This window comes from Podospora pseudopauciseta (assembly GCF_035222475.1).
Source record: "Podospora pseudopauciseta strain CBS 411.78 chromosome 2 map unlocalized CBS411.78m_2, whole genome shotgun sequence".
In the NCBI taxonomy this organism is placed as follows: domain Eukaryota; kingdom Fungi; phylum Ascomycota; class Sordariomycetes; order Sordariales; family Podosporaceae; genus Podospora; species Podospora pseudopauciseta.
In genome coordinates, this window is record NW_026946663.1 from 146543 (window position 1) to 171998 (window position 25456).

A 25456-nucleotide genomic window follows, 5' to 3' on the forward strand; every position below is an offset into this window, starting at 1 on the left:
TTATCATCATCGACTTGACGATCATTACCATGATATGATATATCTCAAGTCTCTGTACCTTAATTATCTTCTGGTATCACCGAACTATGCACACCTTGATTTCTAGAAATCCCTCAGTACCTACCTTACCTAGGACAGAGACAGCAGACGGTGTGACAGGGTCCGAAACAGAAACTCTGTGACACTGACTGGCTGCCAAGTGCTGGTGTTTCGAGGGCGTCCAAGCAAAAGCCATCAGCATTGATAACAATGCCATGCCGTCCAACCAAGAAAGCGATCGATCGAAAATGGGCACGCTCGGCTCACTCAGCAGATAAGACTTCTTGAGATCAACGATCACCAAGCGATGAAGCGATGAGGTGCAGCGACCAACAGGCATGGGACATGAAGTGCCTGCAACGGCTTGGCAGCACTGTTCTAGGCCCGACCGAAGGGCCGGGACGAATCAGACCAGAGCTTGCAAATATCCGTGTCCGCCTTCAGGGTGGTTGCTAGCCCCGACGGGCATAGCGTGGACGTGTTCGCTCAGCTTCCCTGTCCCAAAAATCCTTGGAACCTGGAGATTTGCTCCATCTGAACCCGTGAACCCGCTGCCGCAATCAATTGAGAGCCTCGACAGGTTCCCGCCCTGGGGCTAGAAGCTCAGAGCTCAGACGTCGTTTACGGTTTCGCTTTTTGATTGATTTCGTCCTTCTATCATCTGTCTGTCAGTGCTGTCAGTCTGTCCGTCTCTCGCCCGCCTTGTGCCTGTCCTGTTCGTCTTTTTTGTCAGCCACGTGTTGTCCCCAGCAATCAGATCATCCGAACCTCCTGACCTGACAGGCCCTCCCGATCTATCTCGGCTTGCTTTGACTATCCGAAAACCGAACCGACGCACATAACCCACAGACGACACCTGTCGGCCACCATCCTGTCCGTATCTTTATGACTCGGTCGAGCCGGTATTGAGTCCAATCGCCGTTCACCTGCGAGCAACCGAAGCCCTGGATATCGCCCTCCCTCCCCCGAACTGTCACGATACGATCCCGTCAACACGCCCACCAAGCTCCGAGCCTCCATACAGCAAGCAGCATGCATCGGCCCCGACAGACCCGTCCAGACTGTCTTTTATAGTCTGCCGAAGTCTGCCGAAGATGAGAGTCGCGATCCGGGAGCAGCTCGCAGCCCTTGTGATATTTGCCGTCCTCGTTGCGCTCGCCATTGTCTCGATTCCAACATGGATATTTGTCAACAATTTTGTCATTGGCGTTGAGTCGGGTGGTCTGCTTCTGACTGCCTCGCTCAAGGCTGCAAGGATATCATCCGAAATCGATCTGATTCAGACGACATGTCTTACCATCTCGACGCGCTTGATGCTGCAACAAGCATTCAAGAACTATTATCAAGGGAAAACCGAATCTGGAAGCGAAGATCCCTGGGTGGAAGCCGTCGCCGATCTCAAAAGCGCTCTCGGCAGCTCAGGCTTCTCGGGACTTGTGCAAGGCCGCTTATACTCGAGGAATTCAACCGGCAATGCCAATGGGCTATTGAGTATCACCGGAAACGGAAACGGTGGCCCCATTTATCTTCCCTACCTGGGAAGTAACGGCTTGCCGGTTGTGCTTGGAGACGATACTTATGGCAACGGCTTCCCGCCCATGCTCTATCCAAACATCAGCTACCGAAACAACGGCCGGCAACACCAGTTCGTCAACACGACATCCTTCTCCGCCGAGGTATTCCCCGGCGTGTCTCTCGGCAATGGAAGTGATGGAAATGGCATCCTGCTTGGCCCTCTAGTTGTCAACTCCAGCTTTGCCCTGGTTTCCATCACCGTCCCTGTTCGCCAGAACGACCAGCCCCGTTATATATTGGGATACATGACACTCGTTGCCACTGCGAATACCTTGATAGATGTCCAGAGGTCTCGGGAAGGGCTGGGTCGTACGGGAGTGGTCCTTTTCATGGGCTCTACGAACCCTTGGAATCACTTTGAGAGGTGGGTAGCGGCATCGAATGAAACATGGCAACCGCCGCCGGACGAGTTCTCCAAAGAAGATATACACTTCCTCCTCCCACCCCATCCGCCAGAGGATCAGGATGATCGTCATGACCAACACAGCTATGAGTCGGGAAACTTTGGTGCTCCTTTCCCCGTAACCTCTTATCCCATGGTTCACGACGTCTTCCGCAAGCAAAACCTTGAGCATCCCAACTATGCAATCAGCGACCTGACTACTACCAACGAACAAGGGCACTCGGTGGCGGTGGGTGCTGCCCGACCGCAAACATCACTGGTGTCGTGGGCTGTGGTGGTGGAACAAGATGCAAATGAGGCCTTTGAACCCATTCACACCCTCAGGAGCATCCTCTTGGCCTGTGTGTTTGGCACCTTGGGACTTGTGCTGCTCCTGATCTTCCCTTGCGCCCATCTCAGTGTTATGCCCATTTTGAGGCTCAAGTCTGCCACAGAGAAGTCGATCGCCCCGCCAGGCTACGAGGATGAAGACAGCGACTCGTATGACGAAGAAAACCCCAGCTCGGGGGGCACAACTTCCGGGCGGCTATCCGAAAAAACGATCGTGGGCAAGATTCGCCGTCACATCCGCAGACGCAGACGAGCCAAGGCTCGGCAGGGCATTTCGAATGAACCCACTCGTCGACAATTCAAGATACCAGCACGTGTGGAGGACCGCAAGCACTTTGTGACGGACGAGCTGACGGAGCTTACGCAAACCTTCAACGAAATGACGGATGAGCTTCTGAAGCAATACACCTCGCTGGACGAGAAAGTGGCCGAACGTACCAGGGAGCTCGAGATCAGCAAGAAGGCTGCCGAGGCTGCAAACGAGAGCAAGACCCTGTTTATCGCCAACATCTCGCACGAGCTCAAGACACCGTTGAATGGAATTATGGGCATGTGTGCAGTTTGCATGGAGGAAGACGACATCGTTCGCATCAAGCAATCACTCAAAACGCTCTACAAATCGGGAGATTTGCTGCTCCATCTGCTTGAGGACTTGCTCAGTTTCTCCAAGAACCAAATTGGGCAACAAGTCAGCCTTGAAGAGCGGGATTTCCGGTTGGGTGAGGTTCGATCACAGATGCTTGCCATTTTTGACAAGCAAGTCCGGGAGAACAAGGTCAGCTTTGCTGTTAACTTTGTCGGCACCGAATACATCGACGGAAACCCAAGTCCAGAACGGACAAGCATCGACAAACGGCTTCCTGCTCTGGGCCCCCCTGGTGTCGGCAGGTTGAAGGATATGTGTCTCTGGGGAGATCAGCATCGTATCTTGCAAGTCATCATTAACCTGGTGAGCAACAGCTTGAAGTTCACGCCAGCAGGAGGCAAGGTTGAGCTCAGGATCAGGTGTCTTGGTGAGATCGAGCAGCCAAGTGATGAGAGTAGGACATCGTCCTTCTCCAAAAATGGGTCCAACCGCCCGGGACGAACGCGTCATCGCATGGGTTCCGGGTCTACACATTCGGCCAGTTCCAAGGGCGGGCAGTCTCCAGCGTCACCACCACCAAAAACAGATGGCACGGCGCTCTCTATCAACCCCGTTGATCGAAAGGTTTCCACCCACATTCAAATCAGAGAGCGCTCACCAACACCTCCACCGCCGAATGCAAGAACGTACATGTTTGAATTCGAAGTGGAAGACACAGGCCCTGGTATCCCCGAGCACATGCAGCAAAAGATCTTTGAGCCTTTCGTACAGGGCGACTTGGGCCTGAGTAAGAAGTATGGCGGCACCGGTCTGGGGCTGAGCATCTGCTCGCAGCTGGCGACCATCATGGGCGGTAGTATCTCGCTGAAGAGTACTGTTGGTGTTGGTACGACATTCACCATGCAGATACCACTCAAGTACATTAGAGATCGGTAAGTCAACAAGCCTTTTTATTCATGGTAATGACGTGGTCATGGCTAATTGTTTCTCGTAGCGCTTCCAGTACAGCATCCAGTAGTATTGGGTCTCGTCCACAGAGCGTGTCTTCAGCAGACGGGCGCGCGGCTGCTGAGGCTGACCGGCGGAATTCGCTATCTAGAGCCTCCAACGACGTCCAACCTCCGCCATCTACCGTGCTCGATAAGCAACCCCGCCTAGTAGGCCTGAGACAGCCATTTTTTGCGACAAATCTCACAGCCCGCCCTACTGCAGAGGATCAGTTGGCCGTGATTGATCGCGCCATGGAAAACAAGCCACCTGAGCAAGGGAAGCTCCGCGTCCTCGTGGCCGATGACAACTCGACCAACATTGAAGTTGTTAGTCGAATGCTCAAGCTGGAAGATATCTACGATGTGACCATTGCCAAGGACGGGCAAGAAGCATATGATCTTGTCAAAGCCAACATGGAGAACAACCAGCGCTTCGATGTCATCTTCATGGACATTCAAATGCCAAATCTCGATGGTCTCCAGTCCACTCGATTGATCCGAAAGATGGGTTACTCTGCACCTATTGTTGCTCTGACCGCATTCTCCGAGGAGTCCAATGTCAAGGAGTGCATGGAGTCGGGAATGGATGAGTTCCTGAGTAAGCCTATCCGACGGCCGGCATTGAAACAAGTGCTCAAGAAGTTTGCCACCATTGAGGAAGAGCCCGAGACATCAAGCTTGACGACAAAGAAAACCTCGCCAAACCAGACCCCGGCACAGACGCCAGGCCAAGAGAGCTCCGATCCCCTTGCTCTCACTAATGGAGACGCTGCTGCACCTAAGGCTAAGGGAACTGCCCATGGCCCTCGTATAAATGGCTCGGCCTGAAGTGGATCTTGATCTCCCGCCTTTCGATACACTTTCTGTCATATCTCTTATAATCTGGTGGTTGCTTCTTGGACGAAGATATAATCAGCATACTATTTCGGTGCAAGGCATTTTTGGATTTTGGTCTTTTTTTCTCTTCGTTCTTCCGAGCAAGGCGTAGGGCGTTTGCTGTTTTTTTTTTCTCTTCTAGCACGATTCCAACGCCCAATCTGCTTTTTGGGCGGGTTTCTAGAATGCTCGGTGGGTTTGCCGTCTCTGCTGCTATGCTGGACGAGACGGGCTTGCCCGCCAGGATCTGCTATATCTATCTTCTTTGCTCTTTATTCTTTTCTTAACCCTTTCTCATTGAAGTGTAGGATTGGCCGAGAGCTTCTGGGATGGGGTAGCTCGTGTATATGGGCCATATTTTTTTGGGGTATCTAGTGTTGGACCGGCAAGGCAAGGGGAATAAAAAGGGTCAGTCGGGTTTTCTTTGTGCCAACGACCAACATAAAAAATGGTCAGGAGCAAAAACGAGAGAAGATGCAGAGGTACATAGTAATTTTTCTTGTCAATTTGTTGATGGGATGGGTGGCCGCGGTAGGCAGAGGTTGCTTATGAGGTTGGAAGGGTGTGGTTAGTTTGCAAATATAGGAGCTGTTCTTGTCTTGAGAGTCATAACTTTATGTCTGAAATTTGTGAATACATGTTGTTTTGTAGGGTCAGGGCCTAAGGGGGTCTCATCTCAAAAAGGGGGATTTAGGGGTAGGTTCATATTCACCTCTACTATGACGCCAAATTGAGCAGCGGCCATTTAAAATTATCATCGTAATCATAAAAAAAAACTCTTGCACTATGAAGACCCTAGGAGAAGGCACACTAATTTGTTGCCCAAACAACGCGACTGCTGAACCGTGCTCTCAGTCTCAAAACCAACGGCAAAGGCATTCGTTCAATGTGCTCAACCCGAACCAAACCAAAAGTTATCAACTCAAAATTCAGAATGAGTACATCCTCTCATGGTATAACCTCTTCCTCCCCGTCTTCCCAAGACAAACTCAGACCTCCCCCCCTAAGCATGGCCGTTCTGTTGTCCAGTCATGTAAGCACTGAATGATCTCTGTTGCTATTGTCAGTCACGCAGTCCTTTGTCAGGAGAAGAAGTCTGAAAGAAAAAAGAAGAAAACATACCGCGTTTCTGGTCTGAATAAACACCGTCCCTGGGCCGGTGAACTTGCAGACGAGACCTTCACCAGACGCAAAGCCCGAAATGATGCCTCCCGAGGTGACCCGCTCCATGATGTACTTGACGTTCCAGGCGACCAAGTGGCCGTTGTCCACAATGTATTTCTCGCCTTCGGCCAGCTGTTTCCATGACATTAGCATTTCGGAATGTTTATTATCAAGACTGCGCGGGAGAAAAAAAAAACTCACGTCTTTCCTGATAATGGCACCAAAGCTCGTCAGCCACAACAGGCCCGTCCCGCTAATCTTGTACACCCAGAGCCCCTCCCCGCTAAACATGGCCTTCCCCAGCCCCTGCCTCTTGTAGTCCTTGATCACATGCTGCGTGCTGGCGAGATACCCATCGTGGCTCACCGACCACGACTCGTTCCCGGTCAGCCTCAAGCTCGTGATGTCGCCCAGCATCGGCGGCGCGAGCAACAGCTCTCCGGGACCGGTGTAGTGTGACTGGCTCATCTCGCCGCCTGCCACCAGCTTCTTCATGCTGAACTTGTAGGAGCCTTTGAGCTGGATAGACGGGGACATGGCAATCATGGCTCCGGGTCTCGCCTCAAAGGGGCAGCCAATGGCAAGCTGGATTGTGAGGACGGTATTGCAGTCGCGGTGGCTGATGCGGTAGGAGCCACCGTTGAAGGTGCCCACGTCGTCTACTACTGTGGAGGTAGCACCGACGAACTGGCCAGCGGCTGGGGCGCCGAGCAGGGTGCTGGCTATTGAGGAGGGATCCATGGTTACGGGTTGCTGTTGCTGTTGCTGTTGCTGCTTGTCGGCTGGATAAGAGGCATCCTTGTCTTCTGTGGGATATGAAGGAGGCGGTGCGAACTGTTGTGGCTGCTGCTGCTGCTGGGATGTCTGTGATTGACTGCGTGCGTGTGTGGGCAGCGCAGCGTGTTGCGCCGGCGAGGGGGCTTGGGGTGGTGGTGAGAATTGTGGCTGCTGGGGAGGAGGAGGGTACTGCTGGGGTGAAGAGGCAGCAGGGGGTGGTGTGGCAGCAGCTTGAGGAGGAGGAGGGTAGTTTCTACCCTGAGAGCTGCTTGGGGGAGCTGGGTAGGAGAACTTGGTCTGAGTCGGGGGAGCTGACATCGGTGGAGGCGGGTAGCTCTTCTGTGCTGGATAGGTCAAAAGTTATTAGCATATGGAATTCTCCCTACTGAGGATGTGAACAGTCCATCGTACCTCCAGCACCGGCCGATCCGGGAGGGGCTACTCCAGTCAGCGCATCAAGTTGCCAGAGTTAAGTTAAGCAATAAGACTCACGAGGATAATAGCCAGACATGCTGTAGAACTCACGAATACACTGAGGGTATGATGATGCGCTTTCTCTTCTTCTATTCAAACACTGTTAGCATTGCGCAGCAAATCATGCACCCTTCAGATCATGGATCCAGACCTACACCCCGCACTTACAAGTTTCCCCGCGTTGATATCACAAGGGACTCACTTTGGTGACAGGTCCTGGGTATCACTGTAGTTTTTGAAGAAGATGAAGAAGAAGAATGTATTTGACAATACTAAGGGAAAGTAACAAGCTACAGCCTCACGAACAGACAAAAAAGAGGAATAGGAACGGGGAAGAGGTCAACCCGAGGCAGCTTTTGAAGGGCCGCGCAACGAACGACCCGCAGCCGCCTCCCCCATGCTTTTGCAGCTTGTCGAGGCTGCCCACCACAGCGGCATTCGAGGGGGGAAAATGGCTGACGATCCAATCAGACAGCTTCACCTACCGTGGGCAGGCGCGGGGAGCTCATGGACGAGGGCGCTTAGATGGATGAGTGCGAGCAGACTGAGCTGTTGATTGGCCGGCCAAGCATAGGGGTCGTACCAGTGCATTCTTCATCAGCATCCAGCCATCTGGGCGTCGATTCGGAATTGATTGCATGGTGCATCTTTAGGGTATCTTCCATGTCGTTGGCGGTCTCGGGGTTTTTTATAGATCCTGTCATTCTACACGACAATGGAGCCCTTGAGAGTTGTCACTTCATCCCAAAGTCAATGCATGGGTATAAATGAGGTGTCACAGGCCTTGGCAATCGCAGCTGACGGCGGCTGGCACCCCAAGGCACCCTTCCAGAAAAAGGTCCAGACCATTCTCCCAACGGCCCGGTGAAATCTCCGCTTACAGATAATTGTCCAATTAGAACGCACCAGATCGAGCATGATTGCATCACTGCGCATGTGCCAAAGCGGGAGAAGCTTCGTCGGGAGCCCGGAGCTATCCTGACGAGGGAAAAAAAAGATCCAACGTCCGGAACTCACTCAGCACACATCCCGATCCCGATCCACATCGAACCACTCCGCCGACCGTCCCCCGGTGACCCGCTCGGTGATCAACAAATGAACAACAACAACAACAACGACAGCTCGAGCCTTGAAAAGGAATGCCCAGCTGTTGACCCTTCCTCAGTCAGCCGAGAGGGAGCCCGTGACGACGCTCTTCGCCGCGCCCTAGCTCGGCGTTAACGGAGAGACAACAAACCCGCCAGCGCAAGGAACCTTCGGTGACGACTTTGTTAAAAGAGGTGGAAGGGCGAGGTGGACTGTAGACAGCATTGTTCAAACCGACACAATTTCGATTACTCACGCCGTCATGTTACGAACAGCCTTCGGGACGCTCGAGGCCCTTGTAGAGCGGAGCGCCTTGTCCATTACCAGAAATATCACAGGGAGACAGCTTTGGGCGAAACGGATATCGGCCAATACAACCAACGGACTACCATGGCATTGGAGGGCGAGGTTGTCACAGCTTAGACAGGCTTCACCAACCAAGTCCGCCTCGAACAAGAGCCCCTCGAAAGCCATCCCGCGCCAACCACTCAAAAACTCTTTTTTCACATCACGGCGGAATTTTCACTCTTCCAAAGCGAGGCGGGGGGATTCTGAGTCGGCCAAGAATGGGACTAAGACCACTGGGTCGCTGAGTCTGCGCGATAGGTTGAAGAAGCTATCGAGAGAGTACGGTTGGACGGCCATGGGTATCTACCTGGCTTTGTCTGTCTTGGACTTTCCCTTCTGCTTTCTGTTGGTGCGGACTGTGGGCACGGATAGGATAGGTAGGAGCTACCCCAGTGTAGTATATACTGCTGGGACAATCAAAGCTGACTGGTGGCCTTGGCGTTGAACAGCTCATGTCGAAGAAGTAGTGGTGTCAAACGCAAAAAAAGTGATTCCGGAGCGAGTTCAGAATCGATGGAACGAGTATCGCAAGTCTTTGAAGGAAGCAAAGCAAGAGCTCACTGGCAAGGCTGATGCCGAAGTGGTGGGCCATGGCGTAGCCGAAGCGGAGGAAGCAAACAAGGGAGAGGGAGCCAGTAAGTTCATGCGGTGCTTTTGTGCCATGTCACGACACGTAACCTAACATTTCGTCTAGGCTTGGCAACCCAGCTCGCGCTGGCTTATGCTATTCACAAAAGCTTCATCTTCTTCCGCATTCCCTTGACAGCAGCTATCACTCCCAAGATCGTAAAGACCCTTCGGGGTTGGGGCTGGCAAATCGGCAAGCGCCCGGTCAGGCCACACAAAAAGGCATCTGACTAGGACCTCGAGTAGGCTCTGTGGTCTCTGGACCAAGCGGTTGCTCGTGCCTGTGACAACTATATGGCGACATAGCGTTTGAGTATGGTATGTCAAAGCTGCATTTTGTTTAGAGAAACCTCTCCCTCATAGAATATGTAACATCACCTCTGTTCCACTTATCGTCTGCTTTTGTTTGACCCAGGATATCGTGGATGTCTCGAGCATAATATATGGCGAGGGGGGGGTGTCAAAGTTCAGCGCAGATCCCCCCTGAGTCCTGTCCAACATGGAACTGCGGAACAATTCCGCGAAACACAGACTTTTAGCTTTCTCTCTCGTTTCGAAACGCAAAGCAATTCCGGGTCGCCGAGGCAAGCGATGTTAGTGCGCGCGGGCTGCCTCCTGTTAGTTCTCCGAGTCGACGTCGGAGCATGTCGTCAGAGCCGCAGCAAGCGACTAGTCCTGTCAAATGGGCAACGATGTGGGATGAAATGTCTGGAGGCGACAACTTTGCATGGCATGGTCACCGGAACCCTGTACATTAGTGCAGAGGTCAGAATAAGGTTTACGCTACTGAGCAACGTTCGTACAAGGACCAATCACCTCTGCTTATCTGGAACGGACTTTCAAGGTTTCCTGGTTTCAAATCGCGCCTCGCATTGTCATTTGCTCTCGTGGCGGTTAACGGGAAACCCCTCCCGCGTCGTCTGGAGACCGGGTGGTCCTTACGGGAGAGGTACGAGGTAGCAGAGCGAGGCATAGCCATGGCCCAGTGACAGGGACTTACTCACCAGGGATGGACCGTACCGAGACTCTGGCATTGGAAGAGTGGTTGACGGCATCATCATCATTACCAATCGAGGGACACTTTAACCTTTGCCCTGTGGTGAGAAATCTAACGCCTACAGGAGGCAGCCCGTCTCCATGATCAAGCCCCCTCCCTGGAGCTTTCACAGTCAGATGAATCAGCCAGGATACCCTACCCTAGGTCTGCGCTGGGTTCGAGAATAAGGTCCGATGGTTGCGGGATCTTACCTTGATATCTGTTTTCCAGGTCCCCGAGAAGTCCCCGACTACCCCCTTTCTCATCGTGCTCCACGATTCATCGCTTGGGCCCTCAGCTACATATCGCTCGCCCCCCATCCCACCACCCTCCCGAAAATACATATCTTGGCAGACGTTTGAAGTCTTATGATCTTGACATCGTCGTAGTTTGGCTTCTTTTCGCTGTGAGTTTGGCAGATAGCATACCTTCTACAATCCTGAAACTCGAAGTGAATGCAAAAACATCACCATGAACTGGCCAGATATGGGAGACCAAGACTGGAACGATAACTGTCTAGTCATCAGCATCCCGTCTCGAGCAATCTGACGTGTCAAAATGGGATGAACGGCTGCCCATCCACGTGTGCTTCACTCGGACGAATGTTCCTTGCCAGGTGCTGGCTGGTGTGCTGAGTAGCTTGCCCAACGGCATTTCTCAGACACCTCTTAACACTTTACCTTGCCTTGAACGGAATCGGAAGCTGGCCGGTAGCCCGTGGCATTGGCCGAGGTTGCCTTACCTCCAGATCCCCGCCGCTGTCAGTTTACGAGACGCTCTATTTCTTGGTTTTCGGCCCTGCGGTACAAATACGTCCTCTCCTCTAGCTCATGAATAGCGTTCTGCATGTCCTTCGGACGCGGAGAACGGGATGCATACCCACATGGTGGTGGCTGAGCAAAGCTGGTGTGCTTTGATCCACCCACGACTTGTACCTCACACGCTCCAACATGGATCTCGCTTGTGTTGCCATCCGATACAAGAAGGGAGGGTTCTCTTGCCAATCAAATAGGAGGGAGGAGTCAAGCTCAGCGATCACACTCCCTTGTTGGCAGCCATATGAATGACAAACGCCGAGGCACCACTCATCTCAAACAGATTCTGCCCACTTCTTTTGCTCACCCATATAAACCGCTTCCTACCCGTCTTGCACCCCCAAAACCCACTAATCATGCTATCCACACAGGAACACCAGATCCCACTGCCCACTTTATGCCCTTGTTGCCTCGCTGCCATATCACCACCGGATCTGATCACCAACCTCCCTTCCCTGCATACAACTACCACCGATCAACAGTCAACTACAACCAACTCAATATCGTCACAATCGCCCGCAATGGTCCCCTCCTCCCTCACGAGACCACAAGAACAGTCCGCCTTGGTAGCCCTGTATGGGCTCACACCTGAACAAGAGCTGATCCTGCGCGAGAAAGTAACGCCTTCCTCGGTCATGTTCGCCTTGGAACTCGCTCGGGAAAGCGAGGAGGGGGCCATCGAACCAACAGTCGCGAAGCTCCTTACAGACGCCTTCAACAAAATCTGGAACAAAGTCATGACCAGGCCTGATCTCTACCTCATGTCAGAACAAGAATTCGCCGTGTTCAATTATTTCCAGCCATTCTGGCCGGACAAGGAGATTGCGAGAAAGGCAGTAGCCAGGTTTTGGGACAACTCTTGGGCCTTTGCGACTTCCGCAGGCCAGCGCCGGTCATGACGGGACTGGTCATGGTCTCCACTTTTGCCGTGCCGCGAAAAACCAGGTTCGGATCGAGGTCGGGGTCGGGGTCGGGGTCGGTTCTCGGGGGATCCACAAACCGGAATTGTGGAGCTCAACCGACGTCTTACAGAAACGAAGGCAACGGTCTGAGTCAGGGCTGGCCTGATGGAACAAAAAGTCAGCTTTTCCAAATAATTTTCAAAACACGCCGTCCCTGGAGATTCACCGATAGCCTCTCACCCCAACTCACAAATCAAAGATGCGGTCGTTTGCCGGAACTGCCCCTCCGCCAAGCCTTTTCCCCTTTTGATCAACTGTCTGCACCACGGAGCGGGGGAAGACAACAGCCAATAACAAGCCAACGCCGGCTGCCACAGTTTCTGATGGCTGAATTGTGCCTTGATGTTTAATATACCCCTTATTATTTATTGTGCATGCTATCTCGGGTTCGGAGCGCGGGGAATGGAAGGACAGCAAGCGGCGATGTGTTTTGAGGTTGCGCTTGGTTTATCAGGAGTTTGGGGAATGGAGGAGGGAGTGTTGCACTTGGGGTAGATAGCACCGCATCTGTATTCACCTCTCTCTCTGCCTGGTTTACTGTTCTTTTCCCTTTTGTATGCTTTTTATCTTTGTGTTTGAAAGGTTTCCTGTCTGCTAGTAACAATACATTGATCGCAACTGACAGACCAAGGCCAACAACATTCCCCAACTGTGAAACTTGATGGGTGCTGTCATGGCGGGCCCTGAGGGTTGCTACGATGAAGATCTAAAAGACGGTTCCCCTCAACGCCCTCTTCTTGTTCAAGACACCATCACTCCCGCCAACAACGGCCAACTACGGCGCCGGTGGCGTATTATGCTCTGGCTAACGGCCTTTTTGGCGGGGCTAACGCTTATTTCCGCACTTCACCAGACGCCTTGTTTGAAAGAGCATGGACCAGCAACGGCAGCATCGATTGCTAAGCATCATCTCGACGATTTCTGGCAATCCCTCAGATCTCGAGCAGCACAGAATGACGATCCCCCGCCAGCCCCTGCCCCCACGCGGGCTGTTCTCAAAACCTTTGAAGTCGCACAGCCAGTGCGGATGCCAGATGGCCCAGTTGAGAGCGACGGCTCGACCCGGCATGGGAATGAGTATAGCCCCAAGCTGTGCACGGTTTTGCTCATGAGAAGGGACTTTGCGTGGAGCTATGGTGATCCGTTCATTGGTATAGATGTCCCTTTACCACTATGCCGCATTTGCACCATGAAATTCTGTCGTTTTCTGAGCTGTCGATTCTGATACAAGAGTCATAACCAGGGGATTATACACCTCCCGACTGTCCTTTCAACAGAGTGGTGCTAAACTTTAGCTCCGTTTCTGTTGGCAGACAGTTTGACCGGCTTGCGGTGATGTACTTTGGGGATACCGAGGTTTGTAAGTGTATCCGCCTTCACATCATGCCTCGAGGAAGTAGATAACTAATAGTAAATTTCTCAGGGAGAACTTCCACAGCCCAGCCCACCGCGCCTCCCGGAATAAGCTGGATCTACCTCAAGGACATGACGCACTACATGTACTTTTGGAAACGCCCTCAAAAAGTCATCTTTGACCTGGGAAACCTGATCAGTAAGACCTTGTGCCAGCCGATCTCGTCCGTTTCGGTGTTGACGTGAACCAAAAGACGAGAAATACACCGGCATCTTCAACACCACCATGACAGCCATCTTCTACAACGACCCAAACTCCCACCCCGCCAACCAAGCCCAGCAAGCCCCTCCCTCAGACCTGATCCTCCCCATCTCGGCCCGGTTGTCCTCGTCCAATTCGCCAAGCGTGTTCACCCTCCCCTCCCAACGCGCCGTCACTACCTTTTCCGCTGGCTCCCTTCCCCGTGACATCCGCCGCGCGGTCGTCTCCCTCTCCACCACGGGACAGGCAAGCGAAGAATTCTTCTGGTCCAACGTCCTCGAGTCAGACACGGCAACATTCGAAGGTGACCCCCTCCCGGGGCTGTCCCCCTTTAGAGAGGTACAGCTCTACATTGACAACCAACTCGCCGGGGTGTCGTGGCCTTTTCCCGTCATCTTCACCGGGGGTGTAGTACCGAGTTTGCACCGGCCCATCGTTGGGATCCAGGCGTTTGATATCAAGGAGCAGGAGATCGACATCAGCCCCTGGTTACCTCTGCTCTGTGATGGAGAGGAACACACGTTCGAGATCAAGATTGCCGGCGTGGGCAGGGATGGGAAGTTGACGGAAAAGGTAGAGGACAACTGGGTGGTGACTGGCAAGGTGTTTATCTGGTTGGATCACGACAGGAAGGATGAGCACGCTTGTGCAAAGGGGAATGGGTGCATCATCACTGGGCTGAAGCAGCCGGTGGTTACAGCGCCGGAGCCCGAGATTGTGGCGCGCAGTGAGGCCAAGCTGGATTGGCAGCAGCTAGGTAATGAGACGTTGGATTACTCGATTGTGGTCAAGAGAAAGATCGAGATTAGGGGGCAGGTGTCGGCTTTTCTGGGCCGGGAGAAGATGCAGGAAGTGAAATGGGTGCAGGAGCTGGCGTATTCAAATCAGGGGTTGATTTCTCAGCATGGATTGCAGGCGATAAATGATTTGACGATCGAGGGGAGAGACCAGGCTGGGTTTGTTTCCAACGATCTGGAGAAAGGCAACCAGCGGGGAGGGTATGAGGTGCTGTATCAGTACCCGCTGTCCGTGAACTCAAGCTATGCGGTATCAGAACAGGGGAACTTGAGTATTTGGGCGCACGCCATTCAGGGAAGGCAGGTAGAGGTGGACGGATGGGGAGGAGGGGTGGTGTTCCCGACCGGACTGGAAGCCTTTGACACGGGATACAGCAGGTCCAAGCTGTACACGATCAAAGAGGGCAAAGCAGAGTATCGCCAGACAGGCGATCAGATGAGCAGTACAGGATGGGGTGAGTCGAGCCAAGAGTTTGAGTTTACGGGTGACGGAGAAGAACTGTACTGGAGGAGCGTGGGGGCTGTGAATGGGACTGTTATTTATGACCGGAAGAGAATGGGAGGGGACGTGATTGTGGGAGGTCCCAGAATAGTGTCTCAAGTGGCACTGAACGGTGACGGCGTCTCTATTCAGGCTTCTGGATATGATTCTGGAGAGGCGGTAGCAAAATGGCCAAGGTTGTTTCCGAAGGAAAATGGGGCTTGAGCCTGGGTTTGATCTATTGATTGGTATGAGACAGTAGCACAGCCACTGTTTACTTTCTCCTCTTGATGATGTACCCACATGTCGATATGGCAACGTGTTGAGTGATCCGGAGTTACGGATAATGGGAGGTGAGTGATAATGGCACCACGGAGGACACTTTTTTCTCATAGGTAAACTGGGAAAAGAGGCCGCCAAGATATTTGGACCAAGAGCTTCACAACACCACCGGGTGCCAAGCCTCGGTGTGGAGTGCTCACCACAACCGGGCACGGAGCTCTCCACCGGCCCCGAGATACGGGTGCGCGGAATAGAGTCCATTGTTCTCCGGAGCCGCTGCTTTGGAAACGGTGTTCCACACAATGAGGGGGGAGGGGAGCAGCACCTGGCACTCATGCATCGCCGTTGCTGGGTCAGAGAGAACAAAAAGGCTGAAGGCTGTCATCAGGGGTGGTGGACTGCAACCCTCACCACAAAATAATTTGACTTACAAGTAGGTTAACTCATACCATATTGTGAACTATGCCCTGAAGATAATTACCAGGCTCTCAAGATATTTAATAGGCCTTTCAAGATATTTGATAGGCCTATGAAAATAATTAATAGGCCTATGAAGATATTTAATAGGCCTATAAAGATAGTAATAGGCCTTTTAGAATGTTTAGAAGGCCTATTGATTTGCCTCTAAGGCATGGGTTTATGATATGGGACAGCTTATTTGCTGTCTCAATATTTTGTGAGGAGTGTGACGGCTTATCGGAGCATTGGCCCAATGGCGCTAACGGCTTCGACCAAAAAAAAAAAAGGTGGCTTGTGTCCCAGCCAACCGACCCCATCACCCTTCAACATCCTTGTAGCAGATCACCAAATGTCTTGCGTGGATTGAGGAGCTGGCGGTAAGCTCGGCGCATGGCTATGGAGGCTATGGAGACACAGAAAGTTTGTGTGGATGAGAGTGTCGCTCTTTTGGAGCAGCTGTTTCGGACTAGGGCAGACAAAGAGGAATTCGGGGTCGTGGACGGAAGCGCCATTGTTGACATGCGGTGTCGACAAAAGGAGCTTGGGCCGCTGTCGCCACCAAAAAACTGCCGTCATTGCCCCACTTTTCAGCAGTGTTGTGCAACAGCTCGATGATGCTCTTTCTTCTCCAGTTTCCCCTCGGCCATCCTGGGCATTATCTTGAGGTTGTATGGCTCCTTCTTTTGTTGATCATATGTGACGGGCTGCTTTCTTAATAATACCGCCCTCCGATTTATTGCGACTAGCACTCTTAGCCAGCCTTAAAACCGAACCCCCCACCATCCACACATCCCAAAACCACACCATCCATCATCCGTGCAGAGAGTGACGACTCGCATTCCTGGGCACCTACACACCGGATAGCCAACAGTTCGCCTACAAGACCAGAACTATCCCACGAGTCGTATTATATTTCTCAGCACACTTTTAAAAAACAACACCTACCCATAGCTATTTACGTCACAGACCTCACCTACACGAATTGCCCAATTGATCCAGTTCCGACGACAAAACCCGACGACAGCTACTACCTCGCACAAGGAAATCGCCAAGATGGAAAAAACACCGCTCTACTTCCGCTCAGCGCAGCTCCTCTTCATTCTCATCACCACGGCCCTGATAGGCAATGTGATCGCTACCAACGTCTCGGCCGCTTCGTCGGCCACAGCAGCCATCAATTTCACCATGTTCGTTCTTGTAATCACCTGGCTAGCCGCCCTTTACGGTCTCATTTCCACCGTCGTTGAGCGTCTCTCCTACCCGGTCGGCCTTCTCGCCCTCGACGCCGCCGCTACGCTCTTCACCTTTATCGCCGCCATCGTGCTGGCTGCCAAGTTGACAGTTGTTAACTGCGCCGACCCAGGCGATAAGGCGGCCGATTGGATTGCCTACGGCAGCGCCGACAATACCAAGCGGTGCAGACAGATCCAGGCGTCGACCGTGTTCATGTGGTTCTTGTTTCCGCTGTTCACGGCCGTTCTGGTGCTGAGCCTCATGGGATTTCGCAGGGGGGGTGGTAGCGTGAGGACTGGTCCGACTATGAGCCAGATTGGCGTATAAGCTGCGCTGACTTATTGGCTCCCTTTGGTTGTTATGAACGACGGGAAGAGGAGGAAACAAATGTAATGAGGATTAATGACCAACGCCGAGAGGGCTATGACGAGGGAGATTCCATGGGCTTCGTAATGATAAGAAATGATGGGAATGCAAAGGCTGGGACATGTAATGATGGATTAGGTACATGGTTTGGGAGACGGGTTGTCTTTGTTTGGTATATAAGTGGGATCGTGTGTTTGGGATGCGGTAGTGGTGCCCCTGGAGCTGTACACTCAAAATAGCAACGATGTCGATAGGTCGACTTGAATACCAACAGTTGTATTATCTGCGCATTTGAACGGACAAGTTCAGTATGCCGTTAATGTAGCTGTTTTCCCATGTTTTGTGCCGTGTGTATACATATCCCAATAACGCCATAAACGCTTCGCGGGGCCGCCCCTTATATAATGCTTCTAATCAGTTGTCGCAAAGAGTATATGTACTGCTCAGAATGGCTCTTCCCAGCCCGTGAAACCACCAAGTCATAACGAAGATGCCGCTTGCACAGCTCCCACGGCCGCAAACTCTCTCTTATTTGTCCACCGGATCTCGACGTTGTGCATCCATTCCATATACCGCGCCCAGCCTGAAGAATTCCAGTTAGCATTATGGGACTAAAAGGCAACCAGGCACAAGAGCCAGCATACTCCAGTAGGCAAACTTGCGGCCAAGATACTTGCCCGCAAATGGCATAATAATCATTGTCAGCAAAAGCTGTAGCTGCTCTAGACTTGTCTCCCACTCCCTTTGGGCATCGGATTCGTCTTCGGAATCGAGAATGCTGCTGGAGATGGATGGAAGGGAATCGACATCGTCGTTGTCTGAGGAGGGAGCCATGTCGGAGATGACGAAGGAGTCTGAAGTGCTCGCCATTATGGAGCTTGGGCGATGAGGTGGGGAGCAGAGCAGCGTTGGTTGGAGTACGTCACGATGTCTGAGGACGGGGGGTGAATCGGGTCTCGGTAGAGCTTTCGCTAGAGTGAATGATTCCCTCTCGTGGTATCGTGGACTGTCTACACAAGACTCGTGGCAACCGGCGCAGTGGTGAATGTATTGTATGGGTGCGGCAACCTAAGCATGGAGCAATCCAGCACATTCATTCATCTGTCCCACTGGTACTGCAGTAGCTGCTGTAGCGGGCTGGAGTGCTGGCACTGTCTACGCACTGTCTCCTCACCACAAGGCTTATCGTTGTCGTTATCGGCAGCTGGCAGTGAGGTGGGAGCAAAAACCCCCCGCTTGTCAGGTGACTGAGGGCCTGAGTCACAGTGAGTGAATCCAACGTCATGAAGAAGGCGCCAAGTCAGTGATAGGGCGACCATCTCTACACAGAAACCACACTTGTTCGGCTACCGAGAAAAGGCAAGGCATTAGGAACCAACCTGGCAAAAGAGACGGCTGCTGTGAACCCAGCACTTGTTGCACCCCACGAACCAGCGCACCCCGATCCCTTCCCTCACTAGCGAAAAAAAGCGGTGGAGAGTCCAGAACATCTTCGAGAAACGAGAAAACCAAGAACCCTGTGACATCCGTGGCCAAACATGAGCACTGAAGTAAGTTTTACATCTGTCTATCCTAGCCCTCACCTCCCGCCGTTTCCCCTCACCGGCAGAGGCACGAGCACAAGCACTCCCACAGTAAATTCACTACCCCTCCAAAGACTACCCTCCCTTTTTTTTTTCTCCCACTCCCTTTTGCGCCACCCGAGACCCTACCCCCCCCTCCCCTTGTCCCTTTGACGGTTGACTCTTCCTTTGACCACCTAACCCGACAATCGCCCGCCCCTCCGGAAATTTTAGTTCCGAAGCGACTTGACAACCTACGACTGCGACTCGAGACAAACAGCATCACTAACATCGTTAGGAACCCTCTCTCCAACGACGTGCCTCGCGCAAATCAGTTGCCTTCACCGACGAGAAGCTTGTAGTCGACGCAGACGGCAGTGTAACCATGGTTGCTTCCCCGAACGACGATACCAAAGAGACAGCCATGTCGCATACCCCTCGTACGCCGCCTCTCTCCGCCGCTCTCGGTGCCTTTACTGATGCTGCCTCTCAAGCACCCGCCGCCGCTCCTGCTGAGGATGCTGACGGGCTCGATCTCAGACTCATGAAGAAAAAGAAGAAGGCCAAGGTCGGGACCGCTGAGGGTGACGACGAAGCCGCCGCCCCTGTTGCGGGCGAGGAGGGCATCGATCTCTTGCTCAAGAAAAAGAAGAAGAAGGTTCCCAAGGACAATGATGACTTCGCCAGGAAGCTCGAGAAGCTTAACATCGAAGGCAAGGCGGGTGAAGAGGCTGCTCCTGAGTCGGAGGAGCAGGAGGGTGACTGGGAGAAGGGTACCGGCATCTTCAAGCACGACGAGACCAGCACCATCAACTACAGCCCACTCCTCTCCAGATTTTTCGCCCTCCTGTCGCAGAAGAACCCCGACCACGCCTCAACCGGCACCCGCTCCTACAAGATTCCTCCTCCTCAGTGCTTGCGCGAAGGCAACAAGAAGACCATTTTCGCCAACCTTGCCGAGATTTGTAAGCGCATGAAGCGTGCCGACGAGCACGTCACAGCCTACCTCTTTGCTGAGTTGGGTACCAGCGGTTCCGTCGACGGTTCCAGGCGGTTGGTCATCAAGGGTCGCTTCCAACAGAAACAGATTGAGAACGTTCTTCGCACGTATATTATAGGTATGTCGTCATGTCTCTGTGGCTCTCTTGTCCGTCGGACGCTAACGCTTCGAAACTAGAATATGTCACCTGTAAGACGTGCCGTTCCCCCAATACCGAGCTCTCCAAGGGCGAGAATCGCCTTTAGTATGTCTTCCTGCCCCTCCCGTTCATGCGAGTGGCAATGCACTAACAACCTCTCAGCTTCATTACCTGCAACTCTTGCGGCTCTCGTCGTTCCGTCCAGGCTATCAAGACTGGTTTCTCGGCCCAGGTTGGCAAGAGAAGAAAGAACAAGGCCTAAACGCCATGGTTTCTTCGTACAGCATCGGCTTTTGCTTCGGTCGTTTTTTTGGGTCGGGATTCATAAAAGCAACAACGGCGGGGTTTTTTCCTTTCAATGGGTTTTCGTATTGCTCGGTAGAGGGAAGCTTTCGGCAGCGCTGTTTCTGGTCGATAGATGCTCTTGTTGCTGGTGTTGTTCGACGCTATTCAACTTTTGTTGGAGGTAGACTAGTCGACCAAAAACTTCCCCACACCCATACCCCTTTCTTGCCTTGTGGATATGACGGTTGACGATGGGTATAAGGGGATGGGAATGACGATCATGACGAACATAAAGACGGGGGAGATGGGGCAAACGGATGACATGCATTCGAATGCTTAGAGGGCAAGGTTAGGTGGTTCATTCGGACGCAACTGGTCTAGCATCTTTGTCAACCTAGAATGTGCGTTAATCTAATGCCGAGTATAACGAAGCGAACGGAATATTGAGAGAAGTGGTGCCTGATTTGATGGTGTCTTGGTGATGATTCTTGATGAAGCTGCGGGTGGCGGTGTTCTCTGTGCCACCCTTCGAACAGGCGGAAAAAGAAGTGAACGAAAGGGGAGAGACGAGAACCTCGAGGAGGGGAGAAAAGACGACGGTTTTGATTGTGTGGTTGTCCTCAATATGTGAGTCATTCTATTGATCTATCTACCCATGCCCCCACTACACTCGGCAACAATGGCGACGCGAAGACAATAAGATGAATGCATTGACCTTCTCTCAGCGAGTAAACAATGGGGATCTCTGCCGGCTACGTCGTCACTATCTCCTCATCTTTGAATGCACGCTGCGCAGAGAGTACCAGCCACATTACAAATGGTATATACATAGTTCATCCAACACGGGCTCTTACGGTCAATACAGCTGGCATTCTTGGCTCTCTCTCTTTCTCTCTCTCTCTTCCGCCTTTATACGCATACAGGACCAGACAGCTTTACTCTGCTCAGTGATCAAATCACGGATTTTGTCATCAATTTCTTCAGGCATGTATCAAGGTAGGACATGAAAAATCGCGTAGAATAGATAGGTATAGGGTAAAAGAGTAAAACAAGAGAGTAAAAAGGAAAAAAAGAAAAGAAAACAAGGAAAACAAGAGGTTCCCCTTCTCTCTCAGACCAGAGGGGCAGCAGTACAGGCACAATGGTAACGAGATGACGGGAAGAGAGACAGACGGAGCAGGATCAAGAGTTTTTGAACGAATCATGCTTGTTGTTCGTGTGTGTTGTGCTGGTGTTGTTGAAGAGGGGGAGATGATGACGAGTGTTATGTCTTGCTTTCCACAAAAAAGATTCCTTGAAATCCCTTTCAACCCATTCTTCGCCATCCCAAGACCCCAAGTCCAGTTCAGCCAACTGGCTCCCGGCTTTTACCTCCCCAGACCCTCCCCCAGACCCTCCCCCATACCCTCTCCATATCACCCCTTTACGTGTATTCCACAACCCCTCCCCCCTCCCACAACAGTTCCCGCCGATACGCTAACAGAAAAAGCCATACAGACATGCTCGAGATGCCATCCTCCAGAGACTATCCCTCTGACCCTATACTTAAGCGTCCTTCTTCATCTCCGCCTCGCCGCTAGGTTTCCCCGCAGCCTCTGGCGTTGGCTCGGGCTTCTTCTCCTGCTCCTTCCCGGCAGTAGCTTCGCCGCCCTCGACCGACGACGCTTTGGACACCTGGCTTGCGAGATCCTTATCCTCCTCCGAGTTGTCAAACATCTCAGTGTCGTCTGAGTCGGTCAGCACCTCGGTCCCATCACCCAGGAAGATGATGCGGCCCTTGTAACCACCGATGCCGAAGCTTCTGCCAGCGCCACCACCTTGCTTGTTCTCTTCGACATCATACCCGCTGTCACTATCATCAAAGTTGTGATGCACGCCGGGGCCGCGGAACTCAGCTAAAATGTGTGAAAAAGCCATGTATTAGTAATGATGTTTTGGTAGAAAAAGTGTGCGATAGACCAGTGTCAAGAGCGCGCTCGGTTCCGAAAAGTATGATGATCCATATGAAAAGGGAGACGAGAAGGAGAAAGATACAGGATATAGGGGCAGATAGTGGTCTTGATGTGGGCGGAGGAAAACAACCAGAGCGTGCGCGTTTAAGAAGACGGCGAAGATTCCCTACCATATTCGGGCGGGGCACAAGGACCGTCTCCGTTGGCAACCCGCCGGGCAATCTCCTCATACCACTCTTCCTTGGTCCGTCCCCTGAGGAAAGCGACAATGATCATGGTCATGTTGTCGCAGCCGACGCCTCCCGTCTCCGAGTTGGAGGCCAGGCAGTTGTCCATCATGTTCTCGCAGATCTTGTCCAAATCCTGCTTGGCAGCGATTCCACGCCTGACGAATTCGACAACGGCTTGGGAAGACTGGCAATCCCAGATGCCTTGTAAATGGACAAGGTCAGCGAACAGTCCAAAAAACAGGGGATAGAGGGGGAAACTGTACCGTCACAAGCAAGCACGAGGAACTCATCGTCGTCGCCCAGGTCGTGAACCACAACGTCCGGATAAGCTGTCACGATTTGTTGTTCTGGCGCGAGCTCGGCGCTCTTCTTGAATTCGAAATCACCAATGGCTCTTGACAGGGCCAGGTTCCCGTTGACACGGCCAAAGTCGACAAAGCCACCTGCAGCCGTAATTCGCGCCTTTTCGCCTACACATCCGCAACACAATCACCCGGTTAGCGGACAGGCGCGGCTAGAGAAGAGTGACAGCTGTGTTTTCGGCGCACCTTCGTTCTGTGGTTTGTGGTCAAAAGAAAGGGGCTTCGCCCGGCCCTTTACGCCCAAGACGCCTCTCGAGTCACCAGCGTTCGCCTACCGCGGAGAGGCAAAGTCAGCATCAGTGGGCCAAAGTGGGGGTGCACAATGAGGGGAATTCTCCTCAGCAGCACGGGGTCAAACATACAACATAGATCTTGTCTTCCGTAATCAGGCCCACGCAAGCAGTGCAGCCGGACACTTCCTCCTCATATTTGGGATCTGTTCAGGTGGCAGCAACAGGTTAGCGAACTCGTTCCAGAAAGGGCGCCATTTTCTGAGTGATTTGGGGATGTTGAATCACATAGCCTTCCCCCCCTAGCAAATCTGGACCGTCCAGAACCCCCCGTTTTGTGAGAATAAGAAGACCAGGCTGGCATCATACCGTTGAGAATAGCTCTGTCGGTCGCCAAAAAGCCATCCTTGAGAGCCTGTTCGTAGTTGCCGGCTTTAAATGTATCCTGCTTCGCAATAATGTTGTGAATGTTGTCGCCCGCAAACAGCGCTACCTTGTCGCCGCCGTGGCCATCAAAGACGCCAAAGAAGGAGAGTTTCGAGCTGTGGTCCTTGGCAGCCTTAGTGCCAGCGAGCAGGTCGAGTACTGTCGTGTGAGAGTCCTCCATGCTGATGCGCCAGCCCTGCATGGCCGACACGCCATAGAGTAGTCGTTCGTCTCCGCCATTCTCTGAAGCCTATAGGCATTATCCCTGCCGCGTTAGCCTCTGATTTTTGTATCCAGCGCGAGCAGCTGGAAGACGATATTGGCAAGGAAGGGAGCCATGGGCGCGGGCATGTGAGCACCATGATCGGCCCCTGGCCTGGGGAGGAGAGCTTGAGGCAGAGAGGGCCAGACGAGCAAAGTGTGTGCGCGCCCGCGATGGCCAGGATGGCAGCACGGACGGCCAAGGGCTGCGACAACCACCTCTTCAGGAAAAGGCACATACCTTCTCGACAACAGGCTCAGAAAGTGTCTGGCCCATGATGACGCGGTGGTGATATGGAATTCAGCAGCAGCGCGGCTACCGGTGGTCGGTGGGAGGACGGGTTTTGGTCGGCGAGATTGGGCAGAAGGGTGAAGGGGGAAGGGAGGGCAGACGACACAGTCAGTTTAACGACAAGTCGATTTTGGGCCGGACCGAGCTCGTGGGGTGGACGATGCCGATACCGATGACGTTGATGTCGGAGATAGGAATCAAGAAAAAAAAGGGAGCCGCGAAAAAGGACGTCGGTGAGCTGGTGTAATGCGGTATCCCGTAGTCGCCAGGCGCTTCGTGTTATTTTTTTTTTCCGTTAGGTGTTCAGGTCAGGTCAGGTCCCTTTCTTTGGCACAGTCCCAGGTCGCTGGGCGGGTTTGCGTCCTGCTGGGTGGCGCACGGAGCAAATTTGTGGTGGAGCGGGGTTGTTGTTGGGCGGGAGCCGGCCGTGCCTGGAAGAGACAGCAGCCAGAGAGACGTCTATCTTTTGTGGTGTGGCAATTGTGCAACAGCTAGGCGGCTAGCTGATGAATGACAAGCAGAGTAGAGAGACTACACTATCTTCCACATGTCATCAACAATCTGGACTACATAGACCACGAGTAGAGACAAGTGCGAGATTAAACACTACATACAAGAGAGAGGCGTCTCAGAAACAAAGGACAAGGATCTGCTGCACCCAGACACATGGGCACATCCACTTCTAGATAACAACCTTATCACCACTCGCAAGGCAGAAAGCTGTGATGCTATTCAGACTGCCTGCCCTCCCTTGCAGAAGGATGTCGCGTGTGGGGTAGCTCTTTCTATCAGTCACAGCCTTGACAGCTCTACCCAGACAGCCATAGGTAGATAGGTGTAGCTAAGGTGCCCGGAACATCCATCTCATGAGCAAGCCTTGAGATATCAGGTCAACCACCTCAGCCCTCACTCAGCTCATCATCATGCGAAACGCAAGAGAAGGTCGTTCCTGAGTCGACAGCTGACGGTCTGGCCTCTCTCCACTCACGCTCGCAGTGGACTCCTGCCGATACCAGACCTCACAGTGCGCGAAAAAAGGACTGCGGGGCAATGAGGAGACCGTGGGCTGCTAAAAAAAGGAAGCCAGGGTTGGGGGGACTCTCCACTGTGCCAATTCCTACCCCTGCGGCTGCCTGGAGTGCCTGCCTGGTCCGTCCGCACTTTCTGTTAAGGCTCAGGAGCACAAGATTTCAGCGTCACGAGAGGCTGCGTATTTTACCGTATTGACTTCCTTGGCGTTTTACATCCATGACGACATTTTGTGTGCTTTGAGTAACAGTTTTAAAGCACATACTGTGCAACATCCCCCATCATTTGGATCTTTGAGGTCAAGGAAGAGTTCAATTCTGGGTATTTGGCTAGGTAAACGAAAAACCAAAGATATTAGAAAGATATTC

General features: G+C 52.7%; 9 protein-coding genes across 9 annotated transcripts; 6 read left to right on the forward strand and 3 right to left on the reverse strand.

Annotated features, from left to right (window-relative positions):
- Positions 1-234: 234 nt before the first annotated feature.
- SLN1 (Histidine kinase osmosensor) lies at positions 235-5385 on the forward strand. Its single transcript, XM_062909049.1, has 2 exons — positions 235-3865; positions 3937-5385. Exons 1-2 carry the CDS (start codon positions 1134-1136, stop codon positions 4748-4750), a joined length of 3546 nt encoding a protein of 1181 aa, XP_062767790.1. The 5' UTR covers positions 235-1133; the 3' UTR covers positions 4751-5385.
- A 305-nt stretch (positions 5386-5690) lies between these two features.
- On the reverse strand, positions 5691-7809 carry QC763_200230 (uncharacterized protein). Its single transcript, XM_062909050.1, has 6 exons — positions 7382-7809; positions 7232-7302; positions 7151-7177; positions 6164-7083; positions 5921-6094; positions 5691-5849 (listed from the first exon to the last, which is right to left on the reverse strand). Exons 2-6 carry the CDS (start codon positions 7248-7250, stop codon positions 5802-5804), a joined length of 1188 nt encoding a protein of 395 aa, XP_062767791.1. The 5' UTR covers positions 7251-7302; positions 7382-7809; the 3' UTR covers positions 5691-5801.
- Positions 7810-7911: 102 nt separating this feature from the next.
- On the forward strand, positions 7912-9508 carry NAT2 (DUF1279 superfamily; the record flags this gene model as incomplete). Its single annotated transcript, XM_062909051.1, is given in 5 exon segments — positions 7912-8023; positions 8034-8051; positions 8113-9024; positions 9097-9282; positions 9342-9508. 3 exon segments carry the CDS (start codon positions 8562-8564, stop codon positions 9506-9508), a joined length of 816 nt encoding a protein of 271 aa, XP_062767792.1. The 5' UTR covers positions 7912-8023; positions 8034-8051; positions 8113-8561.
- Positions 9509-11481: 1973 nt separating this feature from the next.
- Positions 11482-12024, forward strand: QC763_200245 (uncharacterized protein; the record flags this gene model as incomplete). The annotated part of the gene is made up of 1 exon (XM_062909052.1): positions 11482-12024. One exon carries the CDS (start codon positions 11482-11484, stop codon positions 12022-12024), a length of 543 nt encoding a protein of 180 aa, XP_062767793.1.
- A 1398-nt stretch (positions 12025-13422) lies between these two features.
- On the forward strand, positions 13423-15409 carry QC763_200250 (uncharacterized protein; the record flags this gene model as incomplete). The annotated part of the gene is made up of 3 exons (XM_062909053.1): positions 13423-13447; positions 13526-13639; positions 13695-15409. The coding sequence occupies 3 exons, from the start codon at positions 13423-13425 to the stop codon at positions 15203-15205; spliced, it is 1650 nt and encodes a 549-aa protein (XP_062767794.1). The 3' UTR covers positions 15206-15409.
- A 1137-nt stretch (positions 15410-16546) lies between these two features.
- On the reverse strand, positions 16547-18513 carry QC763_200265 (uncharacterized protein). Its single transcript, XM_062909055.1, has 2 exons — positions 17965-18513; positions 16547-17903 (listed from the first exon to the last, which is right to left on the reverse strand). The coding sequence occupies exons 1-2, from the start codon at positions 18188-18190 to the stop codon at positions 17800-17802; spliced, it is 330 nt and encodes a 109-aa protein (XP_062767795.1). The 5' UTR covers positions 18191-18513; the 3' UTR covers positions 16547-17799.
- Positions 16775-17281, forward strand: QC763_200260 (uncharacterized protein; the record flags this gene model as incomplete). Its single annotated transcript, XM_062909054.1, has 1 exon — positions 16775-17281. The coding sequence occupies one exon, from the start codon at positions 16775-16777 to the stop codon at positions 17279-17281; it is 507 nt and encodes a 168-aa protein (XP_062767796.1).
- A 59-nt stretch (positions 18514-18572) lies between the features above and the next one.
- On the forward strand, positions 18573-21101 carry SUI3 (translation initiation factor eIF-2 beta subunit). The gene is made up of 4 exons (XM_062909056.1): positions 18573-18870; positions 19181-20000; positions 20060-20126; positions 20184-21101. The coding sequence occupies exons 1-4, from the start codon at positions 18859-18861 to the stop codon at positions 20281-20283; spliced, it is 999 nt and encodes a 332-aa protein (XP_062767797.1). The 5' UTR covers positions 18573-18858; the 3' UTR covers positions 20284-21101.
- Positions 21102-21209: 108 nt separating this feature from the next.
- Positions 21210-25063, reverse strand: PTC2 (Protein phosphatase 2C 2). The gene is given in 8 exon segments (XM_062909057.1): positions 21210-21699; positions 21712-22201; positions 22429-22689; positions 22752-22958; positions 23037-23121; positions 23213-23286; positions 23450-23756; positions 24009-25063. The coding sequence occupies 7 exon segments, from the start codon at positions 24042-24044 to the stop codon at positions 21852-21854; spliced, it is 1320 nt and encodes a 439-aa protein (XP_062767798.1). The 5' UTR covers positions 24045-25063; the 3' UTR covers positions 21210-21699; positions 21712-21851.
- Positions 25064-25456: the final 393 nt, after the last annotated feature.